Here is a 23,015-nt window from a genome sequence, read left to right as displayed (position 1 = left end):
AGGCCTCCAGGATAAGCTAGAACAAGCTGCAAAACACAAGAGAAACTTTCAGCCTTGGAAAGAGGCTTATGAAGGGAAGACACCACAGTGCACATAAATAAATGTCATCTTTATTTAACGAAATATAATTTATCAGTTACGTTGACATCTGTCAATTCAGTTATAGGAACTATAAATAATTAAGACAGTCTTTTTCCTTTAATAAAAAGAGTAAACCAGGATTTTTCATTTGCAGTCAGCTGTATAGTAGGCATGCATTTGAGTGCAACTGGTGGGAAGAGATTTCGTCCATCAACATTCTGAAATTTTAAGTTAGATTCTTCCCTGATCTATTCACCCCACCTTATTGAATTTTACAGGCACCACCAATCCCAGCAGCATGACAGCTCTTCATCACCTCCGGGTCTCTGCATCTTACAGGAGACCACGAGCAGCAGATTCTTCCTCGGGCACAAATCCTTTCTTGGGGAACTAAATAGCGATGTGACACACAAAAGACCGGCAGAGTTTCATATATTATATATATATATGTAAAAGCTTACATGTTAATGGAAGGAAATCTCATATCTATTCCTCAACATTAGGCAGAGAAATCAGGTGAGCAGCAGAGGGTACTCCAGAAGTCCCTGGGCTGAGACTTCCGTACGTGGGTGTGAGATTTTTGTTGTTTGGTGTTTTTCTGTTTGTTTTTTAAACAGAGCCGTGGCCAAATTAGACCTGTGAGAAGCCAAGTCACTAGGGTGAAGAGCACGAGGTTCAGAGCTACTGCCACAAGCGATATGCTGCAAAGATGGAGAAGGGGAAAGCAAGCCCTACATCAGCAAGGTAGAAAGGGGAATCTTCCTAATCTTTCAAAAATCTATCGCCTGCTCTTCTTAGGGTCTGAGAGCGGGCAGCCTGACGGGGCAAGGACCGGCTCTCTGCCTGCTGACCACTGCAAACAGCTAAGGTAGAGAGGGGAGAACTCTGTGCTCACACACTGAAGCACAAAAGGATTCTTCTACTAAGAGTGGTCCCTCAGCAATCTCTCTAGAGTGCACAGGAGCCCGACTGCGTTTGGTTTAGATACTGCTGCTTCTGGGGCTTTGCAGCACTGGCTTCCCACTCACTAACCCTGAGCTACCTTTCCAGCACGCTTGTCTCCAGAGGAAGAACCAACTCTGCAAGCAGAGCTCTGGGCTGGGACGTGCCGTTACTGCACTGTTCCTTATCTAGAAAGAAAAGCAGTCAGCATTTGGGCACAGAGCTGTAAAGCTCAGCTGGTTCCTGTGCTGTCCACAGTAACAAACAGATCTTCCAACCCGGCCTTATTTTGGATGAAGCTCAGCATCCCCAGCACCACATTGCACCGTTTTCCAGCAGAGAGATGCCCAGCACTGCTGGGACAGAAAACCAGAAGGAGAAGACAAGTGTTGGTTTCAATAAGGCCTGTACGAGAAATGCAGAAGTTAACCGAACGGAGGAAATTAAGCCAAGCAAGGACGGCTGCGTTCTGCTGTGAGGAGCACGCTTAAGCACAAAAGAAGAGAAGCAGCAGCCTACAGGCAGGCACAAATTCAGCAGTTTTCAGGTTACCGTCTGGGCCTGCAAATAACCAGGACAGGCAGTGCCCGGAGCAGGACTGCAGTGCTCCAGGCCTTCAGAGCTAACTAAAATGAGAGCTTTTGCTGTTATTTCATGATCGGGATGCAAGGTGCTACTACGCTGAATGCTGTAGGCATCTCCCTAGATTTTGAGGGCATGCTGGCAGCTCCCCAAGCTTTGGGTACCACAGCACTGAAGTTAAGTTCCATGGGATACTGTATTTTTCCCATCCTTGACAGACGTTAAGAGCTTGCTCCCATGCATTCAATTTATGTTCATGCATTAGAGGCTGTTTAATAGCGCTGTCTGCTTCAGCACATCATTTAAACTCGGTGTAACTGAGTGAAGTTTCCAAGTCAATAAGACCCGCTTACATCAAACTGCACTCAGTTTACTGAATTGATTTATATCCAGATGGGAAAAGTAAAAAGCACCAAGTGCCAACAGCGTTCAGGAGGATCATTTACAAATACCTTGGTCACGCAGCCAGAACAGGTTTTCACTCACTATTGCACGCGAGTCCTTTCAGGCTGCACAAGCAGAGCAACAGAAGGTGCCTCAGCCATCACCCAGCTGAACAGCACAAAAAGGAGGTGGGAAAACTGAGCAGGGAACCCTGTGCTCGCAGTGCTCGGCCAGTGCTCACGTGCTGGGCTGTCACTGACTGCAGATTTCACGGGCCTGCTCAAGGCCAAGCAGGTTCCTTTTCTACGGGCCAGTACAGAGCTGCACTAAGAACCCAGGGCTTCAGAAGTCAGACTGCACCCACTGAGATGTTTTCCAGCTGGCTCCTACACCCACAGAGAACGCCAACAGCTGAACACTGAAGTGGTTTTCCAAGGGACACCAGCAGCCTAACGCTCCCGAGTCTGAAATGCCTCAGGCTCTGCAAGAAAAGGTACTGAGCGGCTTCTTCCCAGCTGCAATGGGCCCGTCAGCAGCACACAGCAGCTGAAAGAAAGCCTTAATGCACAAAATAGGATTTATTTTTCCATCCACCCAAAAGGAAAAGCCAACTGAACTGTGCAGACTGTCAGAAGAATATCGCAGTGCCCATACCAGCACAAAGGAGAGGCTTGCACCCACCACGGTTCCAGCAGATCTTCCTGCAGAGCAGTGGCAGGAGGAAGGGGAGGAAGATGGATGGGAGAGCTCACAGCATCTTCAGGCAAAGTGCAGAGCACATCGGTTTGCATGCAGCAGGAGCTGAAGCTTGGTGCACGAGCAGCTTGCAGTCTCCAAGACGCAGATGCTGCCAGACGGTTGGCAAAGGGAGCCTAAATCTGTCAGCAGAGAGCAGGCTGCTCACAGCCAGATCTCAGGGCTCTGCAGTCGCTCGCTTTCCTTGTGGGCACACAGGAACGGGCATTTTGGTACGGAGGATGCTTCCTCACTACCTTCACTAATCCCTCTGTGCGCTTTGGAGGCCAGGCACAGGAGGGATTCAGAAAGCAAACAGGAGGGAGGAAGGTGACAGGGTAGAGAGGAAAGGAGGTAACTCCATGCCCTTGTCCACAAGGCGTACTCTGCTAGAAGGTGCCTGCTCAGTAAAATAAATCTGAACCTTACCTCCAACATTTGAGACGCTTATGAAGCGAAAAAAGCAACCCTTCACCTCTAGTGACATGCACAGGGCAGGCTTCCTACACGTATGATCTGAGGGGTCAGTATCTTCACTGTAACATCGCTTCAGACAACGGCTATGAAATTGCACTTGGTGATTGTCTCATTACACTTTTTTGTCCTTCCTAAAACTAGATTTATTTTCTGTACAAAGTTGGCTTGAAATATAAACCACATAAAATTCCCATTGAAAATAATGAGAATCCAGTATCAAAGATGAAGTCTCGAGAGAGACGGGGGGAGGAAGTAAAGGAAAGGAAGGTGGAGGAAAAGAAACAACAAAATCAGTGGAGGAGGCGAGCTGTGAGACGGGGAGGGGCGGCAGGGAGAGCTAGTCTCCCACATCGGAGTCCCGGTCACCGATGAGCCAGAGGATGTGAAAGCTGAGAGCAAGGAGACCTGTTCCGATCAGGTCCCCCAGCGCTGTCAAGTAGGGGATGGAGAAGTTGTCAGGATCGAGGTCCCTGCCCCACATCCAGTGCACCATCCAGTCGGCGATATACAGGAGAATGAGGACCTGGGAGGCAGGAAGAAAAGAGCCACGTGAGCCACAAACCCCGACCCTGCAGCCCCGGCCTCCACAGAGCTCCGACTGGGGCCGCTCCAGTTGGGCAGGCCAGCCCTCAGCCCCAGGAGCGGAGCTGGTGGCACATCCAAGCACCTTGCTGAGCGCTGCAGCCCAGGCACTCGATGCATTCTGTGTCCCCAAAGCAATGGGAGCACAGCACGGAGGATCTTAGTGAACCTCAGTGGGTCCTGGGCAAGTTCCCTGTCTCTTTACCAGTCTCTACCCTATCCTTCTTAGCCTCACGTGTCACCATCACGTCTCAGCTTAGAAGGGCTCTGGCACCCAAACACCTGAAAGCCTCCGTTTTGCATCTCAGTTTTCAGATCTAACCAGAAAAAGCACAAAGAGATACAGGGCAAAAAGAGGGGACTGAGAAGCACACCTTCTCTTGGGAAAGGACAGCAACATCTGAATTCTAGGAATAAAAGAGCAATTTCTTCCCAGCAGCAGAAACCACCAGAGTGCAATGTTCTACCTGCTTCAACGCAGTGAGAAAATCTGTACCTGTGTCTAGAAGACACTAAAAGAAATCCACGCTGGATCTTCTCAAGCCTTAGGTCTGGGACAAGCAGTGGAAGTAGCCATAGGCCTTCAGCTCATGCCTCTGGTGGCTCCAGCACTGGGAGGCTGGGAGGGCCTCGCTCGGGACATGGCAGAGCTCAGGACCCAGCAGCCAGCACTGCGGCCCCCCTGCAGCCCCGGTGCCCCCCGGCCTGCAGGCTGCTCACCGCAGCGGCTTTGCAGAGCGGCTGCAAGCGGAAGCCCCCTCCGAGTGCCCAAGCGCCCAGCAGGAGTTCACAACCTAAATTTAGCCTCCTGGATGACAGCACTCTGCTCTTGCCTCTGATGGATGCTCTGACTCATTTCCTCAAGCTGGCCTGGGTTGATTTTAGGGAACACTGAAACCAGGCGCAGCTTCCACAAGCACAGGGGGCGAGCAGGGGGAGCGGAGCTGGGCTTTGCAGGAAACTCCCCAACCAGGCCACCTCTTCCTTCCCTCCACCGCAGGCAGCCACTCATGCAAACGGCTGCTGTGTTTCTGCAGCAGGAGCACCCTGCTCTGTGCACGTGCCCCAGAACTACCACTGCTATGGGCTCGCACGGCTTCTGCAAGGGGCCGGGAGCCCGGTGCCAGCAGAGCTGCCAGGTCTCTACCCTGCACGGGGAGGCAGCCAAAGCCACGAGGTGCAGGGCTCCTGCAAACTCGACGGCCTGTTTTCTTCACCGGCAGTTTTAAAATTGCTAAAGCACCTTATAGAACAGATTAACACAGAAGAAGTAAACTCCTCTGCTGTCAAGAGGACTTAAAAAGGAAAAGACAGACAAAAGAGAGATTCAAAACTTGCCAAGAATGGGAGGAAGGAAAAGTTGTGCGTACAGGTATCAACAAAGAAGGATTTATTTAGCTTGATACCAGCTCATTTGACAAACAATATTCTTGGCATAGCTCTCTCCAGTACACGGACCTGTTACCTAGAGATAAATATGCTGCAGAGAGCACAGCAGCATACACTACAGCCTAGCTGGCTGAACAGCTTCCCACTGAAGATGGCACGGCAGCGTCCCCTTCCAGCCTGAGCAGTTACAGAACCAGAGGGGCTTCAGCTTACCTGGAGAAGCGCAGCTGTCATGTAGAAGACTATGAAAATCAGGGTGAGCGTAGTGTGTCCTCCTTGCATGGAGGAGATGGTGTACAGAAACACCAAGTGTCCAGGCACCACCAGGAGAAAGAGCACACGGGCAGAGCGGGAATTCACATCTGTCAGGAAACAAAGGTGGAGCTCGGGATTAAGAGTGGCCGGGACACACAGCACCTCTGCAGCCTACCTGGGCTCCAGGGGAGAAGGCAGCACAACCACACACTGGGCTCATCCTTGCACTCCAGATTTAGGCTGGAAAACAGCACCCTGAGCGATGACCTAACTGTCAGGACGCCCGAGGACTTTTTGTGCCAAGCTCGGTAGGAGAGCTTAACTCTGCCCCCAGAGCAAAAACAGCTGCCAGAAGGACTCACGTCCCATCTTGGGCAGAGCTCAGTACAGAGCTGCCAAGGAATTAACACGAACATTGAATTTCCTCAGAGCTCTGTCCGCACCTTGTCCGGTGATCAGTTTTCTGACAGATGACTGTAACTTTGGAGACCTCTTTCCCCTTCTGTTCCCCAAACCCTACAGAGAACAGCTGGTACACGTGAACAGAGCACCACGTAGCTCCCTTTGCAGGGACAGCTCTCTACCAGAAGGCTGGGGCCCAGGCTACAGGGTATCAAGCCTCCCCAGGGATTCTAGAGAGTAACCAGCCCTGCCCACGCTGTATGTCGGAATGCAAGTTTGGGCTTTTCTCTGCTACGCAACCGCTCCAAGTAACGGAGCTCTGAAGAAGCCTTCGCAAGTGAGAAGTTCTGTAACTGCAGCTCCACAGGCCCAGCAGAGCTGCAACACTCAAGCCTCAAGGCAGGTTTTAGTGTCCTAGACATCTGGAAGAGATTTAGTGGGTGGGGGATTTACAGTATTAGGCAGTCAGGGCATAGGACTTCTGCACCATGTTTTCCTAATCCAGCAGGGCTACGTCCTCTCACTCGGCAGCTTTGCTGAAGGTCTGACTGTCTCTAGAGGGCAGGCCAGGCCAGAAGACCAGCCACGTCCATGAGCTGACAGCTGCTGCCTCTGAGCAGATTTTAGCCACCATTTCCCATACCAGTGCTGCAGTGACTGTCACAGACGAGTTTAGCCAGCCATTTGCAGCAACTGCTGCTGGCAGAACTCAATATATGTCAAGCCTCAACTTGAATACCTGAGCTGAAGAAAGTGCTGCAAGGGCTGGGACACTTGCGAGGGGCCGTTTCGGAGCTCTCTCCAGGCATCCCACTCATGTGCAGGTAAGTGGAGATGCGACTAGCCTGCACTGCCACCAGGTTGCCACCCACACCTGCAGATAAGGAGAGAGCAACAAGATTGGATCTCAAACACACTTGAAAGTCATTTTCAATAGCCAGCACACCTGGAATTGCCAGGTGCTGAAATAATGCAAAACAGTCTATTTTTGACCCAAATTCCACTTTTGCAGGATGTAAAGAGCTGAGACAAAGCACACTGTTCTACAGTTTCCCCTTAGGCCCCCTAGAAAAGTACATGCAATTCTATTACTGCAGCTTTTATTGAAAGAAATACACGAAACAACAACAACAAAAAAGACAAGTCAGCCACCAGAACAGACACAGGAAGTTTAAAGCTACTGTTTTTTGCGTGAGGTGTAATGAAACTGGAACCCACTAGTGCAAGATGCACCGCCACAGGACTAACTCCATTTATTGCAAGGCTGAAAACTATCACACAATGGAGTTCTCTTGGTTCATTAGGCAGAAAGGAGGTCAAAGCTTCATACCAGAAGAAACTAGATTTCCTGACTCTGAATTGCAAAGCCAAGTCTTCATGTCACAAGGTGACCACAAAGCACATATACCGGAATAAGGGTCTTCCATCAGCCAGGAGGAACCAAGAAATGAAGACAGTTCTTGTTGGGCCCCAGATCTAGAAAGCTTGTCTTTTAGGCAATTGCTTCCCAGGCCAATTACCCCTCTGGTGAACGGCCAGCACCAGGGGGAGCCATGCTGCTGTAAAGCTTGGGTCTAAACACCATATCTCACTGGTGATCCAGGAGAATTAGTCTCTAAACTGCCTGAAACGAGGCTCAGAGGCCAAACTCACTGTTTGCCAAGATCTCCAAAAGCTGCAGTACCAGAGTGGAAAGAAACTCACCATTAATAACTGGTGTGAAGACAGCCATCCCAGCAAAGTTTGGATCTGAGACCGTTCTGTCCAAAATTAAACCGCCAACACTGCAGAGGGAAGACCGAAGAGGTCAGTGCCGAAAGCTCAGTAGGTAACTCACAAAGCACTGCAGGTTCTCTCTGCTGCAGTTTGTGCACCCAAGGGCGATGTATCCACCTAACACGCACCTAGTTGTGCTTGCTGCACATGATTTTTGACCTCAATATTTTCTAACAGAAGAGTTTTAGGAGAATCTTCTCTCATTGCTGTCAAAAAGACAAAAGACTAAATCCCCCAACGTAGAGTTTACTACTACAAATTAATCAGAAGCAAACCTGCTTTTTAGAGGGCAGATAGGGCTTTTGTGAGGAGGACTGCTAAAAGGGATCTGTGTCTACTCTGTGGCTATGCCAGTCCCCCTGTGCAGCAGCAGGCACATGGCTAAGGCCTTGGTTTCCAGCAGTCAGGTGCTTAGTCGCTCCTGTGCCTCTGGGCCTAGCTCCCAGTGTCTTTGTCTGGCAAACACAAAACGTGGAGGTCATTTTGTGTTTCCTGGCAGAGCGAACTGGAGAAGTGGGAGAGGTTTGGTTCTCTCTCTTCTTTTGGAATCTACCAAGGGCAGACAGGCTGAAAGGGCTGGGGGAAAGGGCGCGTTATCTGTCTGCATCTGGGGGAGAAGAACTCTTCCGTGCCCCCCTACCTGCTAATTGCCATCGCGATAATGACAGGCTCCCAGCCAGAGTACAGCACCTCCCGTGTCGCCGCGTTCTTCTTGGCAATGATGATCCAGATGGGCAGCAGAGCTATGAAGAAGGCGCACACCAGAGGATTCACGTATGCCTTGCTCTCTGAAGGGGAAATAAGCAGAGGCAGCAGATCAAGGACACGTTTCTCCACAAATTCAGCTGAGCTTATCAGCCCTGCCTGCAGACTGCTGCCACCTATGGAGTCAGACACACACAAACTAGACCAGGCCAGCCTCGGTTCCACACGACCTGGCATTTCCTTCTTCTGATGCACCCTCAGGGGCTTTATCAACAGCTTTGAGTGAGACCTCTTCGGTTTCCTAATTGCTCATTCCCACTTCCCATTCCTGAGCAAGACCTCCCAGCGTTGCTTCACCTTTGACTGAACCTGGCTGAGTCACATCCTCTGCATCCCAGCCGCCGGGGAAGGAAGGTGGAGGGGAGGGAGGAAGAAGTCTAGAGTGTGCAGCTGCAGCTCTGCACTGAGGACCCCCAGCTGGTGCTGACAGTACAAATGATCACATCCAGAGCTGCCTTCCCCCACTACTTCAGCCATGATCAAGCCCCTGGTGCTTGGAAGGCGGCAACCTCTCCCTTAACACTTTACCTGGTAAGGAGGATGTATGCAGATCACTGCCAAGACTGTCTGCAGCTACAAGACAGTAAGAAGGTCCAATTCCTCCCCTTATCAGCTCTGACTAGGTTTTGCTAACTGGGATAGCTTCCAGGCCAGGCATCCTATACACCCCGAAAACAGTAAGGGTAAAGGAACAGGAACAGGGTGAATTGCAAGGGAGATGCTGCAGCACACGGAGGGACCAGGGAGACACAAAAGCCTTTTGTTGCTCCTCACCCAGCTCTTTGTACAAGCCCCAGCTGATTCCTGAAAGCAGAGCTAGGGTGATGAGATCCCCTAGGCTGGCAGCAATTGGTGTGGCTACATTATCAGGATTGATCCCCATCTTCCTGGATCCGATGATGACCCCAATCATGATCATGCCTATAAGTGAAAAAGAGGAAGAAAACAGGATGATGGTAAGGAGAGCTCAGCATTTGAGGAAGAGGTGCATGGAGGGTGTACAGGATCTGCCTCTTACCCAGAACAAGAGAAGCAATGAAGGCAGTAGCCACGCTGCTGGCACAAAGCAGCACAGCATGGTCAAGGCTGAAGTGCCCATCTGGGATCCATCCAAATATCACCGCTGCAATTGAGGCCAGGAAGCCAACCACGGTAGCCTGAACCTGAAAATAAAAACTAGACAGTCACCAAGGCAACTAGTGGGAAAAATGGTCCCGGGGCGAAGAAAGAGGAGCACCACCCAGGGTAGATTAGCACATCTCAGGTAGATTAGCGCTCAGCAGGGAAATGCCAAGTTTCACCCCCAGGGCAAACTGCCGTAGTTAGGTGACCGTGGGACAAGAAAGTGCCATTTGCCTCCCCACTAGACATGTAATATTGACAGTCAGTACCAAAGAAGATGCATTTAGGCCTTCTGACACTTGTTCTAGTTGTGCTTACACCAACATTCCCACTTTTTCTCCTTCCACATTCCCTTACCTGTATCAGCGCCATGTTCCCTGTTATCATCTTCCAGAGCTCTTTGGGTGTATCCATTTGGCCAATATTAGCCTGCAAGAAGACATCACATCATTAAAGACTTAAAAGACTGATGGAAGTCTGCACTTGATAACGGTCAGATTCCTGCCTTCCGTCTATAGAGGTTTGTGCCGCGAGCAGGTGAGAACAGCGACCTCAAATCCTCACCTCTTACGGGAGAGCAATTCAGGAGAATTCAATAGAGCTTCTGATGAAAATCTTGCAAAAGCAACACGATATACTTTGCCCTCCTGCAGGAACATGCACTGCTGCTTATTTACCCACTGAATTCACTTCAGTGGTGATCAAGCCAAGCCTGGCTCAGGCCCAGCTGGGTCACGGTGCCCCTGGGGTCAGCCAGCCAGGAGGGAACCTGGGGTGCAGCGACTCCCAGGTCAGCTATCTGAGTGCCCCCAGCTCCCATACGGAGCAAGGCCAGAAGAGCATCACGTGGGCAGAGGGAGCTGGCAGCAGGATCTCCTGTTGGGGATAAAAGTTGAGTAAACAAGGCTAGTGCCACGTGGAGACCTACTGAGTAGCAGGAAGCAGCCATGGCACATGGGTCATCTGGCATCACTACAGGAGATGCTAATCAGAATAAGCAGAACAGACGGAAAGTCGCTTTAATTTCTTAGCCTACAAGCCAAAAAAAAAAACAAAAAACCAAAAAAAACAACCACCAACCCAGCAGAATCACTGCAGGTTACTGGTCTCTGCAGAACACAGGAGTTCTGCTCTCCCCAGCACCTTCTAGGTCCTTGTAGAAGCTGGAAAGAATAGGCAGAGAGTACAGACTTGTATCCAGTCTTGCAGAAGAAGCTGATGAACAAGAAGAGGAAACGAGTTTGTCACTATGAAATCATAAGGGAGAGGCTCAAGAAATCTCAAGCGGTATTCGCATGACAGGCTGGCAGTGTCAAACTGCTAAGTGACAGAGCAGCAGTTCCTGCCTCTCAGCTTTCCTTTCTGCTCTCTGGAAAAAAAAGCAGCCTGTGATCAGCCAGTCCTCCCGCTCTCCTTGCCACACGTGCACCTGAGAGAGCTGCCGAGCCACGCTTACCAGCACTGAGATGCACCCAGCTCTGGGTGGGGTCCGGTCAGTTTAGTGGAAGGGAAGAAGGAATGAGAAAAAAACAAGAAGTCGACTGTAGAGTAGCACTGAGTACATCCAGCAAGGAATTTGAGCTCCGTATGAAGCCTGACCTTAGCATTCCTGCCACACGGCAATTAGGTTGGGATTAACATAACCCAGCCGTAGTCACTGGCAACAGGATCTTAATCCCCTAACTAATGGGAGACTTTTGCTTCTGAACTGTGGAAGGAGCTTCTGAGGTGCCTTAATGCAGCACTAATTGGAAACCCGCAGGCTGAGAAACCCTTCCAGACGCTCTCCTGCAGCGAGAGCACGAGGACATCGTGAAGCACTGCTCAGGAGAGCCTGCTCCTCACACCTGCACGTGGATCCCCCCATGCCAAGGGGAAAAATGAAATCCAGAGAGATTGCCCTGCCCCACTGCACACACGTACAAGGAGGTAGCGTGTGAGGCTAGGAGATTCATACAGAGGCAAAGCCTCCTTTCCTGCTGGGGCCGAGGAAAGCAGAGGACGAAGCCTGGACAGGCAGGCGAGCCGGACGGGTGCTCTCTGTGCCAGCTTCCTGGTGACCCCGCTGCAGTCACAGAGCAGATGGGGAAAGATTTGCATTCCTCCGACTTGCTGTGCAGCCAGGATAGGCTCATTGCCCTGCAGAGCTGCCCCGGAGTTCCTCTGTGCCAGCCCCATATGGGAAGAAGATGGAGAAAGCCACGGCCACAGAAGCACTGCTGTCCCAGGAGAGCTGAGCACTCGCCCTGCTAAGCCCGTGCTCAGAAAGCTGGCCAAAGCCAAGCCAAGGCCGAGAGGGAGAACGGCCTGTGTCTGGGTCAGCGAGGATCCTGACATGATCTGAACAATAGGGAACAACTAAAACAAAGGGGTTTGTTTCCCAGAACGAAGGGGCAAACAAAGCTCAGCCTGCCACAAGCTGCAGTGCTCAGCCTCCGTCGCTGCAAGCCCTGGCACAGGAGCACAGCAGCTTTGTGCTGCCCGGCAGCACCTGGAGGGAGGAGACCGGTGCCGAGGGGGAGCAGCCAGAGCCTCCCAGGCAGCTCAGCACCTTCAGAGACCAAGGGCTGGCTCCCAGGTGGTCCCCGCAGCACACGTCAGCAGGCAGGGGCTGGGGATGCTGGGGCCAGGCCAAGTATTTCCAGGGAAGTGCTCTTTGCCTTCTGGCTCCACAGGGACAACCCCACACGGAGCTGGGAGGGCAGAGTATTCCAGTCCTGTAACCAGTGCTGAGCAGAACACAGTGCCCATTGCCACCAGTTCAGTGGGGCAGCAGCTGCTGGAGAGCAAAGGGTCACAGCTGGCATCACCCCACCGCTCAGGGTGGAAGAAAGAAGATCCAGAACAATGAATATACAGAAACCTTTCCAACACTCCTGTGCTTTCTCCTGCAGCAACCAGAAGGGGAAGGCTGAGAAGAAGGGAGCATGCTAAGAGGCAGCTCTCTGCTTGCTGTGCTTGCTGCTATCATCCATCCAGACGGTTCTCCAGCCCTGTTCCTTGGGGAATGCTCCCTGAGCAGCTCTCTCAGGCCAAGGCAAGCCAGCTCCTCTGCAATGCCAAGGGCAAGCCCAGGCTCTTTGCTGCAAGGGCTCTCCGTTCCAGTAACACGCACCAGAGAGCCAGCAGAGTTAAAAGCTTGGCAGCAGGTAGCTAACACCTTGCAGATGGAAGACACAAAGCTGTACTCTCACCACGGGAAGCACAGAAACATCAGGCTGTCGTGTTCAAGTAGAAGATGCTTTACAGAAGGCAGGAGCGATACTGTGCCTGTTAGGAGAGGATGTCAGCCTCTCTCCAGCGCCGCTCAGCTTCGGAGGAACTGCTGCGTTACAGAAGTAGCTAAACACAAAGCAATTCATTTACTGCTGGACTACCACAGCACTCTGAGGAGCTAAGAGAGCTTGTCCCCGTTTCTCACAGGGAGCCCACTGTTTCACACGAATCGGACTGAATTCTAGCAAGAGAAACACCCTGCCATGGCTCTCCATCATCTTGGAGAGGCTGTCCATCCACCTGCTGTCCCTGCAAGGTCCCCTCCATTTCAGCCTTAACCATACAGCTCTCCCCAGGCTCTCTTATCTGCCAGCCCGGCTGAACCTGGCGTGTTCCAGCCTGCTCTGTGTGCTCTGGGTGCACGCCTGCACCCAGCTTCCTTGTGAACAACAGCCGAGCCAAGCACTCCAGATCCTAAACTGCCAAAGCCTTCTGCACCGTGCCTCCAGGCTCACGAGCAGCCCTGACGAGGAAGCGAACTGTCAGCAAAGCTTAAGGACTATTGAGCCTTTAAATCTGATCAAACAGGATGGGAACACCTGGCTAGGAAGGTGAACTCCAGCCTCTGGTTTGGGTGGTCGCTACCTTCAGAGACCCATGCACAGAGAGACTTCTGTCTGCCCAGCCACCTGCCTGCCCCCGAACCAGGCGTCCCCTGGGTACTCACAGCTGTCGACAGGCGAGATGCCAGAGTCATCTCCAGGTTCCCCTTCAGGCCCAGCAGTGCAGGCACCAAGATAAACACCTCTGTCACATACTTGAAGACATCCCAGTGCTGCAAGATTAAAAAACAGACAACAAAATAATCACAGGTGTTAGAAACCTCTGCTCTTGGCTGGTTGTCACCTGCTCCGCTGCCTTTCTGCTCCGGCGCTGCCTGCCCTGAGCAGAGCCCAGTTCCGCTTCCAGCTCCAGCCTCACGCCTCGCAGCAACTTCACTGTTCCTGCCATTTGTGTAGTAGCAAACGTGTTCCTGCTGAGCTTAAAAACAGGATCTCAGCCTGCAACCTTCAGTTAAAAAAATCCCCTGAAGTTTCCCCACTGACAAAACACTTACGTATGCAGGGGCCAAAACAGGGAGAGACGAGCAGACTTTGCCCAATACACACAGTTTTTGGCAGAACCAAGCCCCAAAGTTTGGTCAGTCTCAGCCCAGAGTCATTCCCCACACGTGCATCTTGCGGATACCCCCCAGAGCACGGCACCGCTGCTCCCTGGTGCTGCCAGCACCAAGCAGCAGCCCACAGGGCTCTGTCCCTGCTTCCCTCACCCCTGCACGTGCACCGCTCGGTCCTTACTGCCCACCCTGCCTCTAGGATCAAGGCAGCCGTGGTTATTTAGGAAAAAAAAGAGCAACTGTAGGGTGAGCAATCCCACAGGAGAGCAGCTGGCTTCCCAGAAAACCCAAAACCACCCCAAAAACCTCACAACCGTGTCAGGGAAAAAACAAACAAACAACACAGGCTGCACGAGTGCCGTTGCCTGACGCCTTGCTTTCATGCGTGTTTTGCAAGAAGGCACCGTGTCCAAAATAGCTGCCGCTTCCCACACTGCCTAACTGGCACGCTCCTTAAAGGAAACGGAGCGCTGCTGGAAGGGCGCTGGGGAACTGGCGGCGGCGCTGAGCACGTTGGCAGTCGCGGCTCCGGCTGCTTCCTTCCTGCCGACGGGACCTGCGGCCGGCTCCATCCCCGCAGCGCTCCCCTCGGCCACGCCGACGGGCCAAAAGGATGCGCGGTGCTGGCTGGGTGAGGAGCACGAGTGGCCAGCACCTTACAGCAAGTAAAGGTCACTACCTGATGACTAACGCCTTCCCGCGGGGAAGGACTTTGGGTATTTTTGTTTATTTTTCCACCCTTTGTGATGCTTGCCTTCGGCACCGGGAGAGCGAGAGCCAACAAATCCCAGTTTCCTGCTAGGGCTTTTGCAACGCCACGTCCAAGCTGCACGCACGGGGAGAACCATTTGAGAGAGGCGCACGATCACAGGAGGCAGGGAAGCGCTTAAGAGGGATGAACTGGGACCATTTTCCCTAAAAGAGAAGAACTGCCTTCCACTCACTTCAGAAAAATCCCTGTAATGTCTCTGACAGCCTGTAAGACAAGCCAACAATGCTCCCCAGCCCCCAGGTGCACCGATGGAAGCTGCTCAGCTGTTTCAGGCACACCTACCAGCCTCTCGCTGCCCAAGAACACAGCTGCTGAGGATCCCCAGGCTCCAGGCTCATCCCTTCCTGCACCGAGGAATCCTGCCCAGCTGCTGCGATGGGCAGTGCCTAAGGAAACCCTGCAGCCCCTGCCCCAAACACCTCGCACACAGAGAGCCTGAGCCTGGGAGACCTCACTGCAGCCAGAGGCGCTCCGAAAGGCTGCGGCTCAGCACAGCTACCTGAGCTGACAGTGCAGAGGCGTTTCATTTCAGCATCTGGTGCTGAGCAGGGCAGGAGAGGCAGGAGGAGAATCAGTCTGAAATATTTCCTCCGACACAGCAGCACGTCAGGCTGCGCTTCCTTTAAGGTCACACCTAGGAACAGCTGAGCTCTGCTCTCAGGCTCTATTTTTAGGCAGGCGCTACGATTATTTTGCTACTCGTCCCGGTGAATCCTTCGCTACAACTTCCCTTTGCTGCCACCTCCGAATCAATCCACAGGCTCCCGCTTCCCAGCGGGACGGGCTGGGTGTCACCAGAGGCACGGAATGAAAGGAACATTGTCAGCAGCCGGACCGCAGGCTGGGAGCACCGTGCAAAAGCTTCCTGGCTCCTTCTTCCTGCAGAGATATCACAGAGGCAGGCCCAGGAGACAGCTTGCACGTGCCCGCAGCCCTCCCGCACCTCGTCCCAGCACCAGCTTTGGGTGTTAACCTTTCCAGGAGGCTGAGCTGCAAGCTGCTGCCAGAAGCTGCTGCCAGAAGCTGCTGTAACCGGAGCCTGCTAGAGCAGCTCCCCAAGCAAGACAGGGGTGTTCCTGCAGAAAGGGAAAGAAAAAAAAAAAAGAAGCCATCTTCGGGGAGGGAAAACAAGAAGATTTCTGCAGACATCAGCAGCTTGCTCGCTGCAAAGAGCAGGACCTGTGGGCCCCTGCCAACTTTCTTAATATCAGACGTTATACAACACTGGTCTGCGGGCACTTCGTGCGGCTCAGAGGGCTCCTGCCGAGCACAAAGCTCCTGCAGAAATGTGTGCCCACGGACGTGGCTTCAAGGGGAGAAGTACAGCGCAATGGGAAGACAAAAACGGGAAAGAGAAGGGGAAATATGAGGTTAAGTTGACTCCCCGTGTAGCAGCCCTCTCTGAGGAGGGCACAAAGCTGTCCTCAGGGGTGAGGAGGGAGGATAACAGCCTGCAGGATCCCCCACAACTGCGCACGTGAGGGGAACGGCTGGTTTTCAGCAGGATGAGGCTCTTCACGTCCACTGTCACCCCCTGGCCCCCACGCAGAGGGAGCAGAGACTGCAAGCCACCAAGGTTAACGCTCTGCGCCTCCACCTGCTCAGCCGGTGGTCCCCCGGCACGCGTCTCCCAGCGCCAGAGCCACCGGGCTCGGCCTCTCCCGTGCAGAGCTGAGGCCGGACCCCGGCTTCTCGCAGGTTCTGGAAGAGCCACCGAGCCCCAGGTGGCGTTCTGCTGGTTCCTCCGGGCTCGCTGCGTTTCGGAGGCTTCGCACCTGCAGCCGTCCGATACTTCCAGGGCAGCAGCTGCTTCTCGGCCCCTGCCACGTTCAGCCCCCGCACGCGGGGTGAAGGCTCGCGGCGGCAGCGCGGCTGCAGGCGGCTCGCGGCAGGACGGCGATTCACGACAGCTCGCAGGGGAAGGAAGTGCCGAGGAGGCAGCAGGTTACAGCAACCGCTGCCGTGGCCGCGCCGCGTGCTGTGTTTCTCTCCCACAGACCCTCAGAAAGCCGTCGCACCCCGAAGAGGCGAGCAGCGTCAGGAGAGCCAGAGCCCCGCGCTCCCCGGGGAGGAAGCAGTAGAAGCTCGGTGAGAAGCCCCGTAAGGCTCCTCCAGGCCTGGCACCGGGGCAGCTCGACCGCAGCGTTCAGCGGGGTTAGCCCGTGCTGTCACGGGTCTGAGGAAGCAGCCTTCTGTCTAGGAGGACAGCGACGGAGGCAGGGAGGACGGGAAGCCACACCTGGGCAAAGGAGGAAGGCGCCGGGGGGCCCGGGGTCAGCATCCCCTGCCGGTCCCGAGGAGGATGCTAACGCTGGAGGTGGCCAGGCGGAGGAAGCGAGCAGGCTCCCTCCTCCACGTTAGATACCATCCAAAGCATCTCCGGGGGGGCAGGCAAGCCTGGAAAACAACCAGCAGGGCTCTGCTGGGAGAGGGGACCGTGCCAGCAGCGCTCTGCTGTGCACAAAAGGCAGGTGGCACGCTTGGACGTCACCTGGTGCGGAGCTCTCCAGTCCCAGCGGGAGCAGAGGCAAATTCCCTGGGACACATTAACGGCTCAGCATGGCCAAAGGCCAGTTTTCACACTGGGGAGACTAATTACAGCTGGCTGATTAGTCTGGTTGTCTAAAGCAGAGGAAATTAAGGGTATGGAGCTCTCCATCCATCACAACCCGTGGCTGCATCCAAAGCAGCGGGACTCCTCTCTGCCCCAGCGCCTTGCTCCCCGTGCCTCCCTCCTTTCACCCAAGGCCCTGAGCCCCTGGGGAGCCCGTGACCAAGAGCAGCTCCCCAGACCCTGCAGGCAGGCAGAGACCACACGCTTCCCTTCCCCCCGTTCCACCCCATGGCATTTAGATGCCTCATTTAATCCCAAGGCTAAAGGGAGTTAAAGGAGTTGGCAGGACATGCTGCATAGCTGCATGCTGAGCTGCTGTGGAACAGAGGAATTATCAAGCTTTATTTCTAATGGCCATAAATAAAAGGCAAGAGAACGCAGCAGTACGCCACAGTATCCCACCCCTGCCCCTCTCCTCCCCAGCCAGGAGGGCTGTTCCTTCTCCAGGACGGACTTAAGGCTGGGTACAAACCACCAGAAGAGCCACACGGGAGTTTACAGGGAGCTCGCGGAGGGAAACACGTTTGAAACGCCTTTAAGAAAGTTATTCCACTAAATCTGTCTCTCCCCTGGATTAGTTTAGTGCAGCCAGCCCTTCCTGTTCTGAGTCACAACCCAAACCTCACAACTCTTTCAATAGGTTGCATCAAGAGAAACCAGAAGGATGACCAGCGTGCAAAGGCATGCAGGGAAGAACCATCAGGGGCAATAAAGGAAAATAAAAGTCTGTCTGACCACCCGCACTTACAGACAAATGCCCAGGGCCGCACTGGCACAGCTCGGCTGGAGGTTAATGCTCACTGCCAGCGGCACGGGCGAGTGGCTGACGTTAGAGCCTCACTGCAACGGCTCGTTTACGGCACGCAGGTGAACGGGGGGAGCAGCAAGCAGAGCGTTTTTGGCTGCCGACAGCTCCAACATGTCTGCCTCCATCCAAACAGTTCCAGAAAACCACACTGCACGATCGAGCTCTGCGCCTTACTCGCTGCTTTGGCTGGGCCTCAAGACAAGGAGCTCTGCACTGCCCGTCCTTCGGGGCAGAGGAGCAGGGGTTAAGAGCCCGTCAGCTGCCAGAGACACCTGCTTGGGAAACCACCGCTAGAGAGAAGGCACAGGAGCCACAGCCTGCTAAGTCACGTTTCCCACATGAAAGCTAAGCCAGCTGTGCGGTTCCCATAGTGCCACCCACCTCGGAAAACCTAAGAGAGACCTGCCTGATAACACAACAGTTTTCAGCCAGAGGTAACAGCGAGTTCCCTGCCTGGCCTTTCCCAAAGATCAGCTTCACACAGCTCTCAGGAAGAATAAATCATCCTGTCGGCCCAACTGCTCCTGGCTGCTTCGAGCCCCCGAGGAGGCAGAGCAGGGGCCGCCCAGCCAGCCCTCAACCTGCAGAGCACCACACAGCGCCCCACACGCACTGCAACAGAGGAATCGCTGACCTGGCTGGCAGGAGCCTAGCGTGCTGGAACGGCACAGCAAACATTGCGGGCGGTAAGGGGAAAGGGGACGTGCAGGGCTAGGGACCAGGGATGCCTACGGGCACCGTCAGGGGTCGACGACCGCTTCATTCCCAGCAGCGACGCGTGGAGCGGTCCCAGTTCCAGGCAGGTGCTCTGGCTGCACATCTGTGACGTCCTCCGAGCTGGAGCAGAGCAGCAGCGGTCCCCACAGCCCCTCCTCCCCTCGCTCCAGACACCACCAAGATCCAACCCCCTACCCCAACCAGCCTGCAAGGAAACACACTGCTTCCCCTTGTAGCTGCCAAATCAGCCTCGGTATTTGAGGATCCCCTGGCTCGGGAGCAAGCTGTGGTCTATGGAGATGGGACTTGGAGCCCAGCATCGTACCGGGGAGGTACCAGTCCTACCTGCACGATGTCCAGCACCATTCCAGCAGCAACAGTCCCAAAGCCTGCCAGGAGGAACGGAAAGAGGACTTGCAGCCCGATGGAAAACGAGGTCTCCTTGAGCGGTGAGGCTGGCTCAGGACCTCTGTCTGTGCTGGTGTCATCGCTTTCGTTGCTCTGGCTGCCGTTTTCCAGCAGGGCGTCTTCTTCTCGCACCCCTTTAGCGTTGGCGCGGGACTCCAGCACCACCACTTCCACCCCGACACCGTCAGGTCCCAGGAAATCCGAGGGCTCCACCAGCTGCCCTCGGTCTGGACTGGCAAGGCAGTTCATGGGCACCGTGGGGAGCACAGCCCCATTGGCCTGGTGGGAGTCCTTCTGCTCCGGCTTGGCAGACATGCTGCAGAGAGGCTCTCCTGACCCTCGGCTTCGTGGGCCTACAGCCAGCAGCTGTTCCAGGAGAGATCTTTGGCCAGGGCCTTACACAAATGGCCCTTCCAGCATCTAGAGGCCACCTCTCCTAGCCCTGCTCGCCCGCCTTTGAGTGCAGAGACTGCTCCCGCAGCAGAGATCCCCATCAAGCAAAGTCCAGGAACGGGGGACACCAACAACTGAGCTAGCAGAGAGCGCAGTAGGAGCTGTGAGCTACAGCAAGCTCACTCCAGGTCTCCTTCCCTCCAGCGCCGTGCGGTACAGCAGCCACTGAGATGGGATCCAAGCTCTTCTTCTTCGATGTGTGACCCTTTAGCACATCTTTCTCCAGGTCTTCTTCCAGCAGACTGCTGTGATGGGGCACACAAGGCAGAGAGAAAAACAGATGAAATAAAGACCACGGAAGAAAAGGGAAGCTTAAAGGAACCAGAGGGTAGATACAAGAGGGACTGGCTTTCAGAGACAAAGTTCCCCCAATCCAGAAAAGCTCTTCTTACTACCGGGGCTCTGTTAGTTTCCCCGGTAGCACTTCTCCTCCGCAGAACTTGAGTCTGGAGGCTCCTGCGGGCTTTTGCTCCGTTTCAGCCTGTTCTGCGCTCTCTGCCAGAACAGCCAGCAAAGCTAGCAAGCTCCAAGTGTCACAGCCGTCCTCCTTTTCCAGAAGGATTTCTCACCTTACAGTGCGAGGCAAGAAGAGCTCTTATTTAAAGTAACAGCAAGCTCCCAGTTAAGGTTACTTACTGCGCGGAGCAGGCTGCGGGGCAGGAGCTGGCATCGGGACAGCCTCACACCTAACATCCCTCTCCAGAAGCCCGTCCTTCACCTGAAACACAGGGGAAAAAAACGCTCCGTTGGGCTTTGCGGCTGTCGGCACAGCGCCCCGTTCATCCCGCAGCATCCCCCTCCAACACACGACACGTCGGCAGCCGCGCCGCTGCCCCGGCCTCCCCTCGCAGCCCCGGCAGGCACCGGGAGGGGGGCCGTGATGCGGTGCCGGGGGCCGAACCCACCCCCCTCGGGGACAACGGGCTCGGCCCGGAGCTCCCCGCCCCGCCTGGCTGCCGCAGCCCCGGCAGAGCCCCGAGCACCACCGGGCAGCGGTAAGGCTCCGCCAGCCCCCCCGGTCTACCGCAACCGGGGAGCGGCGGCCCGGGGGTGCAGCGGCGGCCCCGGGGAGCGCTGCCCGGCCCGGCCCCCAGCCCTCCGGCCCGGGACTGCCCCGCGCCCCAGCCCGCCCGGTGCCCCCCGGTGCCCGCTCCGCACCCGCCGCCGGCTCCGCTCCGCTCCCGCGCCGCGGCGCGCCCTGACATCACCGCCCGCCACTGCTGGCCCCGCCCACGCGCGCCGCGCGGCGCCGCCATTGGTCCGGGCGCGAGTGGCGTCACGCGCGGCCCCGCCCCCTCCTCCCGGCGCTGCTGCCCGCGCAGAGGGGAGGGAACGCCCGACTGAGGGGCGGGGCTTAAATGGGCGTGGCTCGTGGGGGGGGGGCGTGGCCTATGGCGCGAGCTGTCCCGCCAAGCGGGGGCTGCGCCGCGGGGCTCCGAATGAACGAGGGCGGCTCCCCGCGCCCCCTTTCCCTTTGGTTTCCTTATTTTGGGCTCAAGCAAAGCAGCACGAAGGTGGCTCGGATAAAACCACTGCGGTGTCCCCATTGCCTCAGGCCCTCACACCTTTGCAGTGAGGCTCCCCTACGAAAGCCGAGCTCCCGGAGCAGGCAGCAGTGCTGCTTTCACCGCGCTGCGGTAACTGGCGGAAGCGCACTGGGTTTTGTGCCTGTCTGCTGCTGCCCGGGCCACTTGAATGCAGTATTTCAGAGGATAACGAGCACTGGCATTAATTTAACCCTCACGACCTCCTGATGAGGCACTGACAAAGAGACACAGAGGAAAACTTGGGACATACAGAGATGATGTCTTCGCTAAAGCGGCAGCGCAGTTCCACACTCCTGCAGCGGGCTGGGAGTGCAGTCCCAAATCCCGTCTCCAACCCTACCCTCCGTTTTCCTTTGTCCAAACAAACCTGGTCTCTAAGGCTCTCTTTCCGCCTTCATCTTTCCTTCCTGACTCGGAAAATCCACACCTCCCCCGGAGCAGCCGTTCTTTCCCCACCCCCACGAAAACAAGGCCCACCAAAATGTGACCTTGTTGATTAACACTCGGCCAGCTGCACGCTCAGGAAGTGGAAGCGTGAAGACAAAAGCCGCATGAGACAAGAAAACAGAAATAGATAAAATCCCCACCAGCTCGCTGACGCGCAGAGATCAGAAAGGCAGAGGATGAAAGGGCAGGAAATGGGCTTCCAGTTGCGGGGCAGCAGGTACCAAAGGTAACGAGTCCTCGGAAAGGAAAAAATTCAGCGCTGAGCTGCAGCAGGTCATGGAACCGCGTGCCCGTGTGCTTTACAGCAGCCACATGACTTTAGCACTGCCAAGCTGCCACAGAGCACAGTTTTGGCCTAAACGGCCCAAAGGTGTACAGCATAATTTTCGCCTTTTCATCGAAGGATCCTGCAAAACAAAGTGATTTGGCCAAAATCATTAAAAATAAAAACCTATCATAGAGTTTGACAGTGTCCTAAGAAGTCCAGACCCCTTGCTGTCTGTTCTAGCTCCACCGCTGTCTGTCACTGACCCAAATGCTGACTTGAATCGAGTCCCAGCCACCTCTGACCAAGGATGCCAGGGGAACCTACTTGTTAACTTCTTGTAACCAGGAATCTCAACACAGAAACTGAGACCAAGTAATTATGGATAACGACTTACCCCTACAGATGTCAGTCCTGAGCAAAGCAGTTCAGGAAGGCAGGTGACATCAGAAGCTGACCCTAATCCGGTCCTGACCTGGGAGCCACAAAGGTCTGTTTTACCAGCCTGGAAACAAACAAAACCCATCACCATCCTTTTTCCCCAGGCCCAAATGCTCACCTCTCGCAGCTGCGTTCACGTGTCACCCGCACGCTGTGTGTGCTGCAGCAAACACAGGTCACCCCCAGTCAGGTACGTCCCTAGGGTTTGGTTTTTTTTTGCCACGTGAGGGCACCTGGCGGAGGGGAGCTGGAAGTCCTCACTTCCTGCGTTCCGGGAGGCCAGCGGTTCCTGTGTCAACAGCTGCTGCCCCAGCGATAGCATGGACACCTGTCACGGAGGGACCGAGGACACGCCTCGCACTGCTGCTTTGCTCCGGATGTAAGCTGTAAGCTCATTTATATTCTGAGATGGGGCCGAAAAAAGGACTGACATCACAAGGCTGCTGGGATGGATCAAGGAGACTCACCTCAACTCCCCATTACATCCTGCTCCACAAAGATCCTTCCACTTCCCGAAAGATGAGACACTGGATTGATGCTGGTGTCTGAAAACTGAGCAGTACGGTAATAACACTGCTTAATTATCCAAGTGACTTGGAAAGGCAGAAGTGCTCCGGGGCTCATTACCACTCCTGAGTACTTCCACAGCTTGTCAGGC

At 54.7% G+C, this 23,015-nt stretch overlaps 1 protein-coding gene across 2 annotated transcripts; it reads right to left on the bottom strand.

Annotated features, from left to right (window-relative positions):
- Positions 1-88: 88 nt before the first annotated feature.
- On the bottom strand, positions 89-22,372 carry SLC41A1 (solute carrier family 41 member 1). 2 transcript variants are annotated; one of them, XM_083812780.1, is made up of 13 exons: positions 22,314-22,372; positions 21,792-22,058; positions 20,294-20,375; positions 19,142-19,902; positions 13,436-13,543; positions 9,850-9,921; positions 9,389-9,533; positions 9,145-9,291; positions 8,246-8,393; positions 7,534-7,613; positions 6,569-6,703; positions 5,386-5,534; positions 89-3,724 (listed from the first exon to the last, which is right to left on the bottom strand). In XM_083812780.1, the coding sequence occupies exons 4-13, from the start codon at positions 19,517-19,519 to the stop codon at positions 3,539-3,541; spliced, it is 1,548 nt and encodes a 515-aa protein (XP_083668906.1). In that variant the 5' UTR covers positions 19,520-19,902; positions 20,294-20,375; positions 21,792-22,058; positions 22,314-22,372; the 3' UTR covers positions 89-3,538. The 2 variants fall into 2 exon arrangements, with proteins under 2 accessions (XP_083668906.1, XP_083668905.1); XM_083812779.1 differs by lacking the exons at positions 21,792-22,058; positions 22,314-22,372 and adding an exon at positions 20,816-20,940.
- Between the last annotated feature and the right edge of the window lie 643 nt (positions 22,373-23,015).

Source organism: Anser anser (genome assembly GCF_964211835.1).
Source record: "Anser anser genome assembly, chromosome: 27".
Classification (NCBI taxonomy): Eukaryota; Metazoa; Chordata; class Aves; order Anseriformes; family Anatidae; genus Anser; species Anser anser.
This window is presented reverse-complemented; position numbering and strand designations above follow the sequence as displayed.